This window comes from Ornithodoros turicata, chromosome 4, assembly GCF_037126465.1.
Source record: "Ornithodoros turicata isolate Travis chromosome 4, ASM3712646v1, whole genome shotgun sequence".
Taxonomy (NCBI): domain Eukaryota; kingdom Metazoa; phylum Arthropoda; class Arachnida; order Ixodida; family Argasidae; genus Ornithodoros; species Ornithodoros turicata.
The window spans coordinates 11,703,970-11,721,618 of NC_088204.1; the positions used below are offsets into that span (position 1 = coordinate 11,703,970).

The 17,649-nt window shown below is 49.4% G+C and overlaps 1 protein-coding gene across 1 annotated transcript; it reads left to right on the forward strand.

Moving 5' to 3' along the window:
- Positions 1-1,628: 1,628 nt before the first annotated feature.
- LOC135391043 (phospholipid-transporting ATPase ABCA1-like) lies at positions 1,629-17,649 on the forward strand. The gene is made up of 22 exons (XM_064621119.1): positions 1,629-1,718; positions 2,239-2,509; positions 3,580-3,819; positions 3,934-4,218; positions 5,392-5,623; positions 6,393-6,581; positions 6,747-6,928; positions 6,982-7,107; positions 9,052-9,169; positions 9,222-9,376; positions 9,443-9,598; positions 10,073-10,543; positions 11,147-11,671; positions 12,153-12,636; positions 13,122-13,247; positions 13,301-13,552; positions 13,831-14,255; positions 15,413-15,553; positions 15,623-15,798; positions 16,495-16,668; positions 17,155-17,377; positions 17,437-17,649. The coding sequence occupies exons 2-22, from the start codon at positions 2,249-2,251 to the stop codon at positions 17,623-17,625; spliced, it is 5,130 nt and encodes a 1,709-aa protein (XP_064477189.1). The 5' UTR covers positions 1,629-1,718; positions 2,239-2,248; the 3' UTR covers positions 17,626-17,649.

Genomic DNA, 17,649 nt, shown 5'->3' on the forward strand with positions numbered 1-17,649 from the left:
CAACATGGGCCGACATGAAGTGTGACGTGTCATACCACAGTCGCAAATACTTCATAAATTCATAAACTTTGGCTGCGCAACATGTAACATGTGCTCATGCGAAAGAACGATAGTAGCTACCCGTAGCGCGCGCACGCACGCGGTCTTTGATGAGCACGCCCTCTAGACACCCGGCCCTCAACTCTTTCAGAGAGCCCGACTGGTGCTGACGTCACTCAGCGACGTAGAGAGCCCTCTGTAAGCTGCGCTGCTAGAGCGCAGGAAAAATGTTGAACAACAGGCGATAAAACAGAGCCCTGGGAAACTCCTCTGTTCTGACGATATCGATTAAAGATCGATAATATATGCGCTTCGAAAGAAAGCTTTTGATCCATGCAAGGATACATATGGAGGGATGAGCAGTGACGCTAATGAAATGAATTGCAAGGAAGGCATAGCGCACCATGCGGAGCACAATTTCCGTCCCGCGCATACAGAGGAAAGGAAAACGGGAGCGGCGTACTTGAGCGTCGAAAAACGACCACCAGATCGCCTTATTTCCATGCCCTCCCCTCGTGTAACTGTCTCGATTTTTGTTCTGAAAACGGCAATGTTACCAGTGACCCCAAGGGACTCGATCTCCCCATTGGGTCAACCGCCTATCTTTCATAATTAAAACGTTAATTAGCGAAAGTTAATTCATGCATCGCCACACAAGCTTGCCTGTGCCCTCTAAAGGCGGGCCTTTAGACGTGGAGTGCGTCTTCATTGGTTAAAACTGGGAAAAGGTGATTTTCCTATTTTTAAAAATTACTTCTATAGTTATGGTGGACACCCTGTATAATGAAAACTGTACTGCCCTGTACAGGACCTTTCTGTGCGATGTGTATTGGTTTCTATGTATGTTTTTACTTATGGTGTCAAGCAAAATTCGTCAAGCGTCACATGACATCCAATAGCGACTGTACGGTACCAAGCGTCGCCAGCGTATCGAAATCCCCTGTCGATCGTTAAACATTTCTGCATCCCATATGAACATCTATCGCTCTCACCATCTCACGTGTCTCGGAAGCAACGCCACTTTGATTCAAAATGCCTGCTTAGTGCTTCCTCTCACTCCTGGTGGTGGTGGTGATGGAACGGCTTGCCCAGGCGGGCAACGTCACCACTATCGCAGAGGGAAATCGTGCGTCCTGGGCCGACTTCACAGGGACATATAGAGTCGGGATGTCGTCTGCTTCAGCCAATCGCTGCATTCTGTTTCAAACACAGGCTTTTTATGGCTACTGCAGTGGCTACCCAAGCGGCCGGTGGCGTGTCGTCTCCATTTAAATAGCTACGGCCGCCGAAAGCACGTCGTGGTCGTCGAACTCTTAACGACTACGTCACATGGTCAGGCTCTTTTCTTTCTTACTCTATAGGTGGCGTTGGTCGGGGGTATCTGGAGTATCCCTTGCGAGCACGCAAGCTCGATTTTTTAGTACGAAATAAGTGGAACACCCCGGCAACATCCCAAAAAGCACAACACATGCACTTAGGCGGACCTGAATCCTCACGGTGTGGTTTATGGTTTACCGCCGCACAGCTCTATCCGACAGCTAGAAGTACCCTGCTCTTCTTGTGTGGGGCAAGAGATCGACGAAGACGAATCGCGGGCCTGCATGAGCACGTTCATCCGCGCTTCGTCATTCTGGAACACCGCAAGCTACAGAAGAAGCTGTTTCCGTGGGACTGCGACAGTAAGTTTCGTTGGTCGTAAGAATATTTCATTCGCCTTTTATGCTAAATTTGGTTATTTGATACGGTGACCGCAGTCATTCGCTAGTCATAAACGCTATTGAAACGATAAACTACAGTTGTTGTAGCTAGTTACAGTAAATGGTATACGACGGAAGAACTGCAAAAAGGACCCGGTACCCGTCTGCCAAGTGTAGAAGCGGCGCGTCCATTACAACACCTTTGGCTTATTGTGTTAACTCAACCCCACGTCGACGTGCCACACTTTAAAAAAAAAAGCAATTTTAGTTCTTTTGGGGACCAACATCTATTGCCGTAAGCATTAGTCCCTTTCATGACTAAATGGACGGAAGATTTTGCGAAGTTCGAGGATTACTTGCACTTCTAGGAGGTAAATTTCAGGGTGAGGAGACCAAAATGGGAAGTTACTAGGGATCTGGAAGCTGGAATATCTCCCCAATTTGCTCCTTCCCCCCCCCCCCCCCGGTTAGAGTGCAGCGTGACGTACTTTTATCGTGGCAGGGTGTGCAACATGGGCAACTCCTTCCGGCAGCTGTACATAATACTTTGGAAGAATGTCTACATAAGTGGCATCCGACGCCACTACTCGTGGACCGTGGTGGAATTGCTCTTCGTGGCTGCAACGCTGTACGGCGTGTGGAACGACGCCTTGGAGATCAGGTACGGAGACCCCGTGCCGGCCGAGGTCTTCCCACGCGTCCACCCTCTTCAGCTGTGGCCCAAGGACGTCAGCACGCTCATCTACACGCCCAATCAAGCTTTCGTCTCGCAGGCAAGACAGCGCAGTCAACATTTCCGAGTACAATATCGTTGTTGGACTTGCACGCAATGCCCGCTGATTACCCTGCATGCAGGTTCGGTGTGAAAATATTACGCACCGCGTTAAAAGGGGTTGCGTGTAAAAATACGGCTACGCGAAATTACGTGGTTGCGTTGAAATGTTACTGTCAGAGCACTAAAAGGTGGAAATTCTTGGGATTTGATAAAGGTCAACTAAAGCAAACGCGGCAGGTCGGAAGCAGCACACACTGTTCTTCCACAGACTGCGTTCGAAATACCGATGGTTCTCGAGCTGAGGCTTTTACAGAACTTTTTTTAGAACAGAAGGTTGCGCCACGCCCTAGAATTCCATTCGCTTTGTGATTCACTACAGTTCAGCACAAGTAAACTCAGCAAACGACACAAGCACAAGGGACAGTCAACAGAAATAGCGTACTCTCAACTGAAGGTTTATTGTTGACACGATGTTTAAAGGGATAACTCGCTCTCCAAGCATCGATTCGCTGATTTCTGTTCGAGACGGTAGTGTATTTAGAACTTAATCTGGTTCGCGCAGCCCAAGCGTTGATTTGTGTAGGCATGTGAAAGCAACGAGATCCACGCGAGTAGGCTTTCCCACAGAGAGACGCGCGCACGACGCTTGTCTGAGAACATCGTGACGTCAAGAGGGCGGTCCGTTTCCCCGGCATCGCAATATGCGGCTTCCTATCGCAAGCCCAGAAGCAACGTCACGAAACGTCACGCGAGCCGACCGCCCACTCCCGTAATATGCTCCTCACCCCCGGCCCTCTGTCGCGCTGCCGATGTCCACAGGGAAATACTGAAGACTCTGAAAGTACGTCGATTTCGAACGAAAGGGATTGGCGGGGTGGCGTTCATTGTCTATTGCACACGTCCAGCATGCGAAATCATCTCTTCGTAATGTCTGCGGAGCTCGAAGCTTCATTGAATCTTCTAGCTTCGTTCAAGCTTTCGTTTATACCGACGCAATTCAGTAACAGAAATATCCGTAAGATTCCTGTCATGTCTGATAGATGAAACGTACAACCTGCTCTCGCCCAGGTGATGCGAAGCGTGTCTCACGAACTATTTATTCCGTCGTTGAAAGCCGTGTCCACCGCTGATGAAGTCGTCGGGCTCATGGAAGCCGATGCAGAATCAAAGGTCGGCAGTCGTTGCTTAGCCATTGTCTTCGAAGATCCGGCTTTGAACCCTGACAAGCTGCCTGAACAAGTTCGCTACCACATCAGATACAAAGGGCTTCGCTTCGACATCAACCTCGATTACTTGCAGAAGCTTGAGGTACGTGGATTGTTCTGTGCACTTTCCGCAGCTCTTTCGACGTCATATCAGCGACGGCGTCTTCGTGACCGGAGCAAGGACTGCCAAATTTTGTAAGAGCCATTTTCCTATCAGCTTCCAGGCCCGTCGCAGTGGGAGGCTTTCAAAGAAACTACGGCCCTGCTTCCAGTGCTGTACTCGCTTGAGAAGAACTTCTTGCAGGTGGTTGCCGCAGCTAGGAATATAAACGTCAACGCCATGAACGACATTCAGCTTCAGCGGTTTCCATACCCACGCTACTACACCGAGGAATTCGATCGGTCGTACACCACCCTAGTGTTTCGCTTTGGCACCGCCTTCTTGGTGCCCTTCACCAAAATCGTCGCCAGGATCACGGGAGAGAAGTGTTCGGGCATGCGGGTGAGAGTACAGTCTTTCTTGCGTTGTTTAGAGCTATAGGGCGAGGTTCCGATACTCGCCTGCAAGCCATACTCCGTCCACAAATCTGGAGACTCTTGTGATTGGCTTAGGCGAGCGCGTGACGCCTCAGTGTCACAACGTAGTGCGCCCGCATGCTTCAAACTGGTGCTCGTACTATAACCCAAATAACAGCGCACAAACGGGACGTGAAGTAGACAAACGACCATGTACACTGACCATGTGGCGAAGACGCTCGTCGGAGACGACGTGCTCAGAGCACATTTGCATGCTGGCTGAGCTATGCTAAGTCTACGCGTACTACTAAAAGTTGAATCGTTGTTTGGTGGAAAGCGCTAAGAACTCAGTTGTAGAGGACAACCCACGGATTTCCTACACGAAACGTTAACCGAACTGTTCCTGGGGTAACAATCACAGGGTCAGACTCCTGTGCGTTCCAGGAAATCATCCTCAACCCTCAGCAATCATGTGGACCTTTTGCCGATCAGGTACACTATTTCGCGCTTGAAACTCAGAAGTACTAGAGCCACTAACCAGAGGCACTAATGTGAACATGTTGTGAAAATCCCCCAAATAATGTCCCAAATAATTCGATCGAAGAGACTCCCTCGTGCTTCGAGAAAGCCATCTTTGTCGAGAAGACACAGGGGACTGATTCCCATTGAAAGAAAAGTAGGACCGAAGGTCGCGTTCCTTTCAGGGACTATCGTAATCCCCTCAAGACCGTGGCTTTCGGGCGCGACCTAGCTTCGAGAGTAGTTCAACTCTACCAAATAGACGAGTTCAGAAAATAGACGAGTGCTAGTGCCGCTTTGAACTGTGGGAGTTTACTAATACGAAAGAAATGGATGGCCCCCAAACTGTTCCCATTTCTCCCCTATCGGTCCATTGTCCACGACATGTCAAGGTCAGCGAAAGCGAAATTCTTCGTTCGATTCTTCGATTATTCTTCGTTCCCCTGCTCAGCAAGCGCCCAGAATGAAATGCGTGCGCAAAGAGCACTGGGATTTTCTGAAGTCTTCTATTGGTGGCGCTGTCGAACACTATGACGTCATTTGTTTACAAACAGGGAGAGGTCTATTCGCATGCTTACCAAACTGACAACCGTGCTGATTTCAGTAACTGACATCCCGAATTCCCTACACGTCCCTCTAGGAGCTTCTCCGAATCGCCGGCACGAATGAGCTTGTCTACTGGGGCAGTCATTTTCTGAGCAGCTGCATGTCCATGACTCTAATGGTGTGCGTCGCCATGCTCTTCCTCTTCCTTCTGGGTCCGGATCCCGTTGTGAGTTACTCCGACCCGGCTCTCATCTTCATCGTGCTCCTCATGTTTTCCAACGTCACCGTCCTGCACGCAATGTTCCTCTCTGTCCTGCTAACCAGCAGTAAGTTGCAGCGATGAACTCAAAGCGCACACCTCCATATACCGATGTTGTCTGACGGGCACGGTATAAATTGGTAACGCGAGGGCTTTTACAACGCGGAACCTGCTATACGCGGAAAGTATTGCGTTGTTGCGGGTGTTAAAATACATTGGTCTCTATTGCCCTCTGCAGGGAAATGCAAATTATTTCGCTCTATCGCGAATTTAGTTATATCGCGTTTCGTTGTAACGTGGTCTAATTGTAGTTGCGAGCGCTAGTATGTGTGCACAGGACCTCTTCATAATGCACACTTTCAAAGAGCACAGACATATGCTGTTCCTTCTCGGGAAGTAACAAACATGCATTGGCTACACCCATGCCGTTGCGGCAAAAAGCTCAACCGTCCCAGATCAAGTGGCCTTGAACCTGCACGCGCCTAAGTGTTCCACTGCTGATCATGATGCCCCACCAACCCCAAGACAACTATGATAATGAGGCGACACCTTAGTGGATGGCCCACCTGAAGGATCTTGCACCGACAGCATGTCCAAGCAACCTGTATACCTTGCCTCAAAGTTGCAGGCGTCTTCGGTCGGGATCAATCGTGCGACCATATAGGAACAGATCACGAAACACGCTATACCAGCTAGTCTACCGATGGCCGAAGTGTTCCACTATAGTATTTCCAACATGTTTGGGCTCAATGTCCTTGTCCGTCTAAGCTTGATAGTCTCGCCAATGAGTGAGACTTAAACCTCTCCCATGACTAGGGCTTGCGTGTCACTTCCAGGTCGGCTGTCCATAATTTTCTCGCTCCTGTACTGGACCTGCTGTCTGGCGTTCCCTTACAGTATCCTACAGAACCCAACGGGTCACGGATACTACCTGCAGACCAGAGCCTCGAAGGTCCTGTCTTCTGTCTTCCCCTGCATGGGTCTTCACTGGTCACTCAAAGTCATCGAGCGCTACGAAAGATTCCGTAATTACAGCCAATCTTCCTTTTTAATCTGCATATACTCTCCGAGAATTGTTCCTGAATTGTGCATTTTGCAAATTAGGCAAATTTTTTTCTCTGCCAACACACCCCTGGTGATGAAAAGAGAAAAAGACATCGTGCGTACGCTACCACAACTTTACCCCGCAGGTGGCGGACTAACATGGAGTAACTTCAATGACCCTTCCATAACGCTGGACAACATCAGTGTGTCTGATCTCATGCTGGTGAACTTAGCCACGTGTCTGTTGATGACCTTCTTAATCTGGTACACGGATAATATCATTCCATGGGGCCCTGGCATCCATAGGCCAATGTGGTTTCCGTTCATGGTGAGTTTTCCTTTCATTTGTATTCTGCCAGTTAATGCGGCCCACTGTTACAGAGAAGCTACTGGGCACCTCAGACGGAAGTCGCATCGTCTTACAGAAGCGTCAACCCCGATCCTTCAATGTTCGAGAACGATCCTACAGACATCGCTCCCTCTATCCAACTAGTGAACATCAAGAAAGTAAGATGATTTGCGAGCAAGTCAGCGGCTGACCACTGAACGACTAGCGTCTTCGATCACATAGATCGGGTCATTGGCTTAGCCAGAAAAATATTTCGGGAGGGGTTCTAAACTTCTATATGGAGCCTTTATATGAGGGAGGAGGATTTCCCCTCGCCTCTCCTAAGAGGTACGATTTCGGAGGGGCACTTTAAAGCCCCGAAACTCCCCTCCCCCCCCCCTTTCGGCTACGCTACTGGACCGGGTGATACTATGTTTGTATGCACATAAGTGAAAGTTTCATTCAGAATAACGAAGTAGTCTTCGAGAAGTGTGCGGAAGTATACCGTAATACGAGACTCCGGATGTTGCGAGCGTTCAGCACCATGAAACCATGAAAGACATCACTTCGACATTTGACCGAAAAGGCCAATGGGTGAGCGTACAGGCAAAACAGGCGTTTACAACCGGCGTGAAGAGCACGTCACCCTGAATATGACGTGTCTGTCTGTTCCTGGTCTTCCAATGTCACGTTCATGCTTACCCTTTGGGGACGTTAAATAATTATAGCAACGATGCTTCCTACCTATGAGCACAAAAGAATTCGAAACCTCTACGTCTACCTGTTTCGTAGACCGTCGTCCACCTGTAGATTGTCTCGTGGTTATTGGAAGAGATGTAGTGGATGTTGTTGTTGCCAGCACAGGTCGTGGAAAGCTATGCAACTCTTCATCAATTTAATTCATCTGCATCATAACGACGGTCCTTTGGGGCAGGGTAATTTGCACTACTGCACTACTACAGGTAAAGACAAAACTTACCTGATGACGACAAAAGGAAAACATGACTAACGTAAGTTTTGTCTTTACCTGCAGTAGTGCAGTAGTGCAAATTACCCTGCCCCAAAGGACCGTCGTTATGATGCAGATGAATTAAATTGATGAAGAGTTGCATAGCTTTCCACGACCTGTGCTGGCAACAACAACATCCACTACATCTCTTCCAATAACCACGAGACAATCTACAGGTGGACGACGGTCTACGAAACAGGTAGACGTAGAGGTTTCGAATTCTTTTGTGCTCATAGGTAGGAAGCATCGTTGCTATAATTATTTAACGTCCCCAAAGGGTAAGCATGAACGTGACATTGGAAGACCAGGAACAGACAGACACGTCATATTCAGGGTGACGTGCTCTTCACGCCGGTTGTAAACGCCTGTTTTGCCTGTACGCTCACCCATTGGCCTTTTCGGTCAAATGTCGAAGTGATGTCTTTCATGTGTCCTGAGCACGACCTACTAGATTATAACGACCATGTCATAATCGGCCACCCCTATGAGGAGCCCGTCCGCACGAGCCGCTAGGGGCGCTACTCATCGGCCCGCGAGATCTACATTATGATTGGACAATAAAAATTTGAATTTTGAACGCGCAGAGGCGGATGTATGACTACCGTAGCAGACGACAGCAACAGCTCACATGAAAACGCGTAGAATGATGATGACTTTAGAAAGAAGCATCTCCCGTGGGACATCCACCGCTTGCATAAAAATAACCGGGCCGATGAGTAGCGCCACCGCTAGCTTCCAAATGCGGCGCTGGGAAGAGGTGCCCATGACATGATCGTTATAATCTAGTAGGTCGTAGTCCTGAGTAGGTCACGAACTATGAGACTGCCCCCTTTGGAACTGAACTGTCATGAGGAATCGAGACCTATGATACAAAAATCGTCTCTTCGAATAGACTGAAGCAAAAGCCTCAGGCCAGAAGCCTCCGATATTTCGAACAGACTGTCCTCCTTATTGGCGTCTTGAACAGTTTTTGTTCGAAATCTGCAGAAAGACTTTGGTTACGTTCACCGGGTCACTGAATCTTCCACTTTTCGACCTTCGTATAGACTGAATTTTAGGTGTAGTTTCGTAAATCCGATCTTCAACTATTCATATATCTTTGCTGTGTTCTCAGACCTTCTACGGACCGTTCCTCCTCCATCACATCAACTTGAAAATATTCCGTCACCAGATAACCGTTCTGCTCGGACCTTGCGGCTCTGGAAAGTCGACGATGATCAACATAATAACCGGTACGACCAAAAAAATAAAAATGGCGTGCATCACATCCCACTTTCGTTCAAGGTTTGGTGCTTCCCAGCAGTGGCGCAGTGATCGTGGAGAATTACAACGTCGTCACGAATACCAGCGAAGCACGTGAACTGATCTCGTACTGCCCACCGCATAACGTCCTCTTTAACGAACTTACGGTCGAGGAGCATCTCCTGTTCTTCGCAATGGTACGAGTATACCTTGTCAAATATACCCTGACACCCACGCTCCTTCTTTCTTCCTTTTCACTCTAGCTTAAAGGAATGAGCTTGAATAGGATCCGGCAAGAAATTAATCTCCTGTTGGCAGACATTCAGATGCCGTCGTACATGCATTACCTACCCCCAACCCTAGCGGACGGCATGCGACGATTGCTCTGCGTTGCCATCACGCTTCTGGTAGGGGCGAAGGTGAGTCCAAAGGCTTATACGGTACCTTGGAAACACACTGATGTGACATGCGCAATTAATACGGCAAAAGTTCCGTATTATAGAGCGGTCCTGCGTGACCTGCGGATAAACGGTACTTTCCTGCGAGTGCGGTTCCCCATTTGCAGTGTCGTGTGGGCAGTAGGTCGGACGCGGATGACACCAGGACAGGGGTATAACTTTCCAAAAAGCGGAATAGAAAATATTTAGACAACTGCTGAAGTTGCATCTTTGGTTCGTTACGTAGGCGGTCAACGGGTGCAACAAAAACCTTTCAGGCACAGCATTGGGGAGTACCACAGTATACCACAGGCTCACGGCGCGTCGGGTGCGGATGGGATTGTGAAAAAAAAAAAAGTGCGGGTTGCGGGTCAAACGATTCGAACCCGCGCACGACTTTACATATTAGACATGCCTCCAGTTACACCCCTACACCCCTGGTCATATTTGTTCCAGTGCAAGATAATGGTCTTCGACCAGCCTACCGTTAGCATGGACCCCAGCACTCAGCGAGAGGTCTGGGAATTGCTGCTCAAGGCTCGCCGGAACTGTTGCATCCTGATCGCTACCCAGAACCTCGCGGAGGCAAACGCCTTAGCGGACAAGATTGCCATTGTCAACAAAGGCCTTCTCTGGTGCTGCGGTTCCCCGAGTTTTCTCCGGGACCGTTTCGGCGCAGGCTACTGCATCAGGATCCACAAGGACGCTCAATGCAATAGCCCGGCCGTTGAGGAGCTGTTGCGTAAACACATCCCGCAAGTAACAGTGAAGCTGGACACTAGCTACGAGGCGGAATACGCGATCGGACCTAACCCCGGGACTCGGCGTATGGTGGCGATGTTTAAGGAACTGGATAAGGAGAGGGACAACCTGAAGATAGCGTCCATGAGTGTCATGGTGACGACGCTTGAGGATGTTCTCAATAAGGTGGGTGTGCTCCTGATATGGCTCTATGCAAATCTTCCGGCTCAGACATGTCAAATGAACATTCCATGGCTGTTCAATGTAGTTTTGAATAATATTCGTGGTGCTTCCGAGAATTGTGGGACACGATGTGGGGATTTAATGTCCTCCTGCTGAAATACGATACTGTGATTACCGCTTACTCACCCCACGCTCTGCTCCAGTGATTTATCCAGAACCCCCGCCCCCCATTTTTGGAGGCACCCTCAAATTGTTTTCTGTACAACATAGCTGTAATGATGACCCTCCAATTGTTTTGCTACCCCCCCCCCCCTTGTCTGATTCTGGATAAACTACTGATCTGCTCTCCATTTGCTCACTTACGCTCTGCTTGCTCACTGCCTGCTTAGCTCATTCGCACGAGTGAGCATGCTTACGAGCGAGTTCTCCAGAAGTGCGAACATGAACGTCTGCCAACCAAGACTTTGGAGGGGAATTAGCGAACACATTTGAGTGATCAAACAGCTCGCTTGTAAGCTAGGTCTAGGAGCAACTCAGATCAAGATGTCGCATGAGGTACCACGAGGAAACGCGAGCTTAACGAGAGGGTACTTTGAAAACTTACAGGCGACGCAGGAGGCCACACTCGAACAAGTCGGCATTGAGAGCGCTCCACAGCAGGAAGACTCCTCCGAAATCGACATTCCTGCTACGCAAGTGAAGTGTGCACCACCTAGCGGCACGCGTCTGTTCACAGCTCTTCTGGCGAAGCGTTTCCACCAGTGGAACCGCGACTGGCATTCGCCCATCCCACGGTGGGTGGTCCCCGTGGCCGTGCTCTTGCTGTCTGGCTTCTTGCAGCTCCGCTACCGCAGGCCAGCCTTGACCGTCGACGATGAGCTGCTCGAAAATCAACTAAGTTACATCCCACGACGGGTGTTCAGCAATATAGCTAGCTTCTTGGTGGCCAACGCCGGTGTTGACGGAATTGAAAAACAGTTGGTGGACCTCCTCCACGATGCCGAAAACATCCATCTTGTGAACATGCAGAGTGACCGCATAAATTCGCGCCTGTTGGATTACGCCGAAGATAATCCTCGGCAATATGTGTACCAGCTTCAATTCGGGTACATTGTGAGCGGTAGATCAATGGTGAGTGTCTTGACCAGAAATACTCTACAGAACTATCCTCACCCTGTTGTCGCCGTCATACCCAACGCCCAGGCCCTGGCCCAGGCCAGGTAGAAAGACAGGCCCTGTTCAGAACAATTCCTCGCGATACTTCTTAGTCTTTCCTCTGAACTATACCCATCGTCTCGCAGCCAGTACGTATACCTTTTGCGCCATTCCATAATAGTCTCCTACACGCGTTTTATTTTAAAACACGTCCAGTGTAATCACGTGTTCCAAAGGAGCGCAGCCACATTTTAACGAAAAAAAAGCGCAGAAAATGTTTTAACATGAACAGGGGCAGACTGAGAAAAGACCCACCCACAGAAGTACAACAGGCTGCTGCCTTCGTGGGGGAAATACCGCGACGAGTGGCCCACGCGTGTCAAGTCGAGACAGCTCACTGGGTAAAGTCGGAGCCTTATAGCGTGAAGTACGAATCTGGTGTTTCGTTCCTGCACAGGTCACGATCTGGTTCAACGGACAGTGTCCCCATTCAGCACCGCTAGCAGTAAGCATGTACCACACAGCTGTCCTGCGCAACGTCACAGGCAGCAGGAAAATCAGTTTTGTCCCCATCAACAAGCCCTTCATGAACGACACCCAGGCACCCGAGCTAACCAGCTTCGAAGAGCTCTTGAGCGTCTTCAAGTCTGGCTTCGGCACGCCTAAAGACACGACAACCCGAGAACGCATTGTCCTCAACCTCATGACTGCCGTCTTCGTGCCCCTTTCCCTCTGCTTTCACGCTGCCAGCTTCGTGGTGTACCCCATATCCGAACGCATCACGAGGTTCAAGCACCTGCAACTCATGACTGGGCTGCCTGGCTCACTATATTGGTTCAGCAACTTCACCTTCGATGTCATGCTAGTGGTACTATGTGCTATCCCGTTTATTCCGGCTATGCTGTTCAACCACCGAATTTTGATCGGTGCTGAATTTACTGGTGAGCTTTTTTTCTATGCTCTAGTAATCTTTTCTGTTATATGGGCTCCTCCCGAAGTTCGAAATTAACTAACGAATGAAACATGAGAAAGGAATACAATTCACGAGTGTACCGAGCCGGCGCGTAGCTTTTCTTTCTTTTTATTTATTACTTTTGCCCTTGAGGTTCCGGATGCCCTGTTTGTGTTGCGCGTGTTTCTTGAGAAACTCCAAAAACACAAGTGCAGGAAATGCCATTGTCTGATCTGTCATACAGAAGCTGCTTCCTTGGCGTGCACGTACTACTGTAGCGTCCATTGTTGGATCTTTAGATTATTTCAGTTGAGGTATTGAGGTACCATCGCCTCTGAGTATCGAAGTATCCCTATAGGCCTTGGCACCGTTCCCCTCAATACCGTGTTCCAAACGTCAACAATAGTGTGTTCATTTACAGCAAATACCGAGGCTAAACTGCACCGGGTATCTCATGTGGGTTGTTCTTCACAGGTGGACTGTTCGTGCTGTTCCTCCTTCACGGCGTGGCTGTTATTCCCTTTACGTATCTAACATCTCCACTCTTTCACGACGGTTCTCTCGGACTTTCAGTTTTGGCCGTCTGCCTGTTCATCGGGGGTACGTCTGCCTATTCTTAATTTACGAAATGTTTGACGTCTGTTGCTCCACAGGAACCTTAGGTTCCCTCGAGCGAGTGCTCCGACAAGTGACAAGTGATGAATCCTGGTTCACGATGTTCCTTTCTAAACTTTTGGACGTCGCCTGCGGTTGTCTACCCACGTACACGTTGACGCGGGGTGTTCTCAAATTGCGGACTTTGAGCCGAGAGAATCAAGTCTGCAACGTCAACAAGGAACACCTGCTTCACATCTGTAGAGGTGCCGAGCTGGAGAACACCGTCTCGTTGCAGTACTGTTGTCAAGGTTAGAGCACTTGCGATGCTGCTATCAGCCGGACTATATCTCATAGGGAGGTTTATTGTGACCAAAGTTCACGAACCATACCGCCGTACGCCGTATTGGCCCGCGTTCCAGCCACTGCACTTGACGGCCCATAGAAGCCGCAGACGTAAATGTGTTAAATCGCCTCCGGCACAGTCCCTCGGTTTATGCACAAGGGACGCTGCTTCTATGCGTTAGACATGTAGTTGCCTTGAAAGTCAAGGATCGTTTAAGAATCTGCAGCCTTCGTTTTCCCGCAGCGGTCCTCCACCCAAACTCTACCGAAGGCAGGAGAACAGCAGTGCACCCGCTTGATCTGAAGAGCGGCAGTGTGACACTTGAATGTGTCTTGTTGCTTCTCGAGGGTCTGGTACTCCTCACGCTAGTCTCCGTTATGGAGACCGAAAACTTCCGTCGGCTACGTCGTGTGGTCCGAGACATGCTGTATGGAATTTCGGAGACTACTGCAGTCCAGCCGCCATCTCTCGAAGGGCCGCGACTCTACACCAGCGCATTGGACTCTGATGTGCGGGAAGAATCCACACAAGTCGAAAAAGCGTGCACACCCGACGGTGCGGCGTCGAAGGCACTGCTAGAGTGGGCGCTGGTTGTGAGGAAACTCACCAAGCGGTACGGTCTCCGGAAGTCCTTAGCGGATGTGAGCTTCTTGCTCAAGCCCAGTCAGGTGCGTATAGAGGTCTGGGGGTAAGGCGGGGGAGGCGGGGTGTTACTTTTCCAGTTCATCATAGAACCCTGCGCTCTACGAACCAGGTCAAGAGGCTTTACCGAGAACGGAAGTCTAGTATAGGCGAAACAAGTCTCGGCCATATTCTTCCCCACGACCCCAGTGATCGAAGGAAAGATGCGATTTAGCTTCCTCCTCAGTAGCCATTTGGCTATAAAAGGGTTGAGAAACCATATGCAACCCACTGAATGTATGGCTCCGTTTCATACGTTGTAGTCCACGGATTTGACGCGCAAAGTCCCGCATTCCTCATTTGAACAGTTACTAGGAAATACCAGCTCCCTCTCCCACGTGCATTTTCCATGGCGCGCGATTTGATTTGGTGCGGTTTGAGCAATCAACGGTCAAATTTTGGTATCGTTGGAAAGAGGACAAGGTCTGGGGCGTGTACGGCTCGGAATTTTAGAATTTGCCTTAGGCTTCTTATAGATACCCCCCAAACTTCATAACTGCGATCATAATATAACTGCGAACAATTTCAAAGTTACGAGCCCCACATGTCACAGATCTTGTCCCCCGTCCCCTTTCCAGTAACTCCACTCGCAGTAAAATCTGACCGCTGGTTACGGAGAAAAAGCTTCAACTATGCGCCATACAGAATGCATGTGGGGAGAGGGAGCTGGTATGTCCTCTTAACTGTTTTTAAAACTGCGAGGCGTTACGTCGCGAGATAGTTGCATTCATAGAACGAGCATGGCGGAAGTGTCGTCTTGAAAGGCCATTGCAAATCAGTGGCGGTCCTGGCGTTTTGGGGGCGTTCGCCCCTCCACTACGCACTTCAACAAAGAGTCCGAGACCGCCCTCCCAAACCCAGGGTGTGGATCCTCCCCTGTTGCAAAAATATTACATATGCTTCAAAAGTTGCGTGCCTCAAGATTGCTATGCGTGCAGCGATGTTCCTGGATTCATGACCAGATATTACGTTCGGAAAGAGTACATGAAAAACTCGCACCGCTTCCCAACAAGGAACACAATAACATAGTGATCCCACACATGCTGAACGAAATCGTGTGGCACGTCTTCCATATTGACAAAATACAACAGCCATTTTTAGTCGTCCAGTTTTGAGATCGTTTCAGCCTATAATCATTTCGCAGTGTCTGGGAATCATCGGCGTGACCGGAGCCGGAAAGACGGAAATGATGCAGATGCTGACCGGCGTCACCGAGATTTCTTCAGGAGATGCCTACATCGGTAACGCGTCCTTGACGGATGAACCAACAAAGTTCCTCGCACAGGTTCCTCTCAGTTCCTCTGGCAAGCTCCGGGAACACACAGCGCTATACAGTACGTGTTATTGCGTGCAGGTGGGATACTGCCCAGAAACTCTGGGCCTGCCAGATCACATGACCGGCAGACAACTTGTCACTCTGTTCTCGGCACTTCGAGGGGTACCGAAAGAATCGATGGACAGCGCAGTGGCCAACCTGCTAGCTCTCATGGACCTTGGCAAGGTTGCAGATCACGACATTGCCATTTACACGTAAGCATGCCCAGTCTGTTTCGTGCCTGTCTCGTATTTGTATCATGTTGAGATTTGGAATCTTTCGAAAAAGCCAGGGGGTGGGTGAACGCTTCTGTTGAAAAGTGTTGGGAAGCGGAATTTGATATCCAATCCGCCGTCCAATCAGGCTTGGTGGTTCGCGGATTCGGTTGGCCTATCCCTAATAATGTTGACGACGTACAGTGTTGACATAACTGGATGTGTGCTCACTGTCGAAGGTAGTCGAGGCCATGGAACGCTGCCATCAACTGTCATTCTTTAAACATAGGGGTGTCGTGTGAATTGTAGTTGACCGTTTGGACCTTCCGCCTCAGTGGCAGTGCGAAACCGCTCGGTGATGGAAAACAGTGGACTGGAAAAGCAAATGCAGCAACTTTATTGCGAGATGATGAATGGCGAGTTTCATAGCCAGGGGCGATACTCTACCGCATTGCCACAAATACATTCCTCATGCTCTTAGCGAAAGTACATCATGGAAGTACACTATGGAGGTCAGCCCTGAAGTTTGCTGGCAACGCATTACATGTGTTAAAATGGCGATTGCTATAATGTGGTAAAATACGTTGTGGCGCTGATGGCGCTTTTGGTCACTTCAGGCAACAAGTTTGATTTTGCGACGGAGTTTGCGTGATCTATACCATAGCGTAACATGGCATAACGTAACCCTAATTGCAGGCAAGGCGACAGACGCAAGTTATCCATTGGCATAGCCATTGTGGGAACACCAAAAGTGGTATTCCTGGATGAACCTGGAACTGGTGTGGATGTCTCTGCACGTTCCCAGATCAGCAGGAGCCTCACCATCATCCGGGACATAACGGATATATCTATAGTCTTAACGTCAAACAGGTAACTGGATTTGCTGTCTCAAACGCTGTTGCTTACCGTGTATTCACACGTGCAACATCCCCACGGAATATTCTAGTGGAAGAAGACAAAAAAACTGCACAAAGTGCCGGAATATCGGCAGTTGTGTACTGCGCACATAGCAGACGACACTATCGGCCCTGTCGTCTGCTACGGAACATCATCTGGCCAATGATCTGGCTAGGACCTCCATGGTTATAGGACCACGAAAATACGTTGACCACTCGCGTAAAAAACTACGATGTGGACAATATATCCTTTGGGGTGAAGACAAGAGGACATACAACACGGGACAAGACTCACCCCAAACTCGGGGATGTGTTGCACGTCAAATTTACTCCAGCTCGCTTGAATTATGATCAGAACTACGATGTTCCGCGCGTCTTCCGCTGGAGTATTCAGGGCAATGTCGCTCGTGTACACAGTTCGACACACTGTACAGTACACTGTTCGTGTAATCTCCCTTAGTATCCGGCAGTGCGAAGTGCTTTGTGACCGCATCGCTCTGCTGCTATCCGGTCAGTTCGAGTGCATCGGGACTGTGGACGAACTCAAGAGCAAATTTGGCCGTGGCTACACCATAACCGTGAAGACTCGTCAAGAATACGTCGACGACTCTGAGTTCTTGGAGGACTTGACGCACGACATGAAACAGGAGTTTCATAATTGCGAACTGGACCATTCATTCCAGGTAAGCAGTATATTCTACGGCTTGTACGCGGGTTTCTGTAGAAACTGGTCTGTGCGCAGGGTATACTCGAGTACAGAGTGGGCACAACGTATACAAGTTGGAGCGAGATGTTCTCCAAGATGGCCTCAATCCAGAAAAGACACCGTTTCAAAGAGTTCTACGTCAGCGATACTACCCTGGAGCAAATTTTCGTCAGCTACGCAAGAAAGCAGATAAACTTCTCCAAGGCTATGGCGATGGCCAACTGAATAAATAACTGATCGACAATTTTT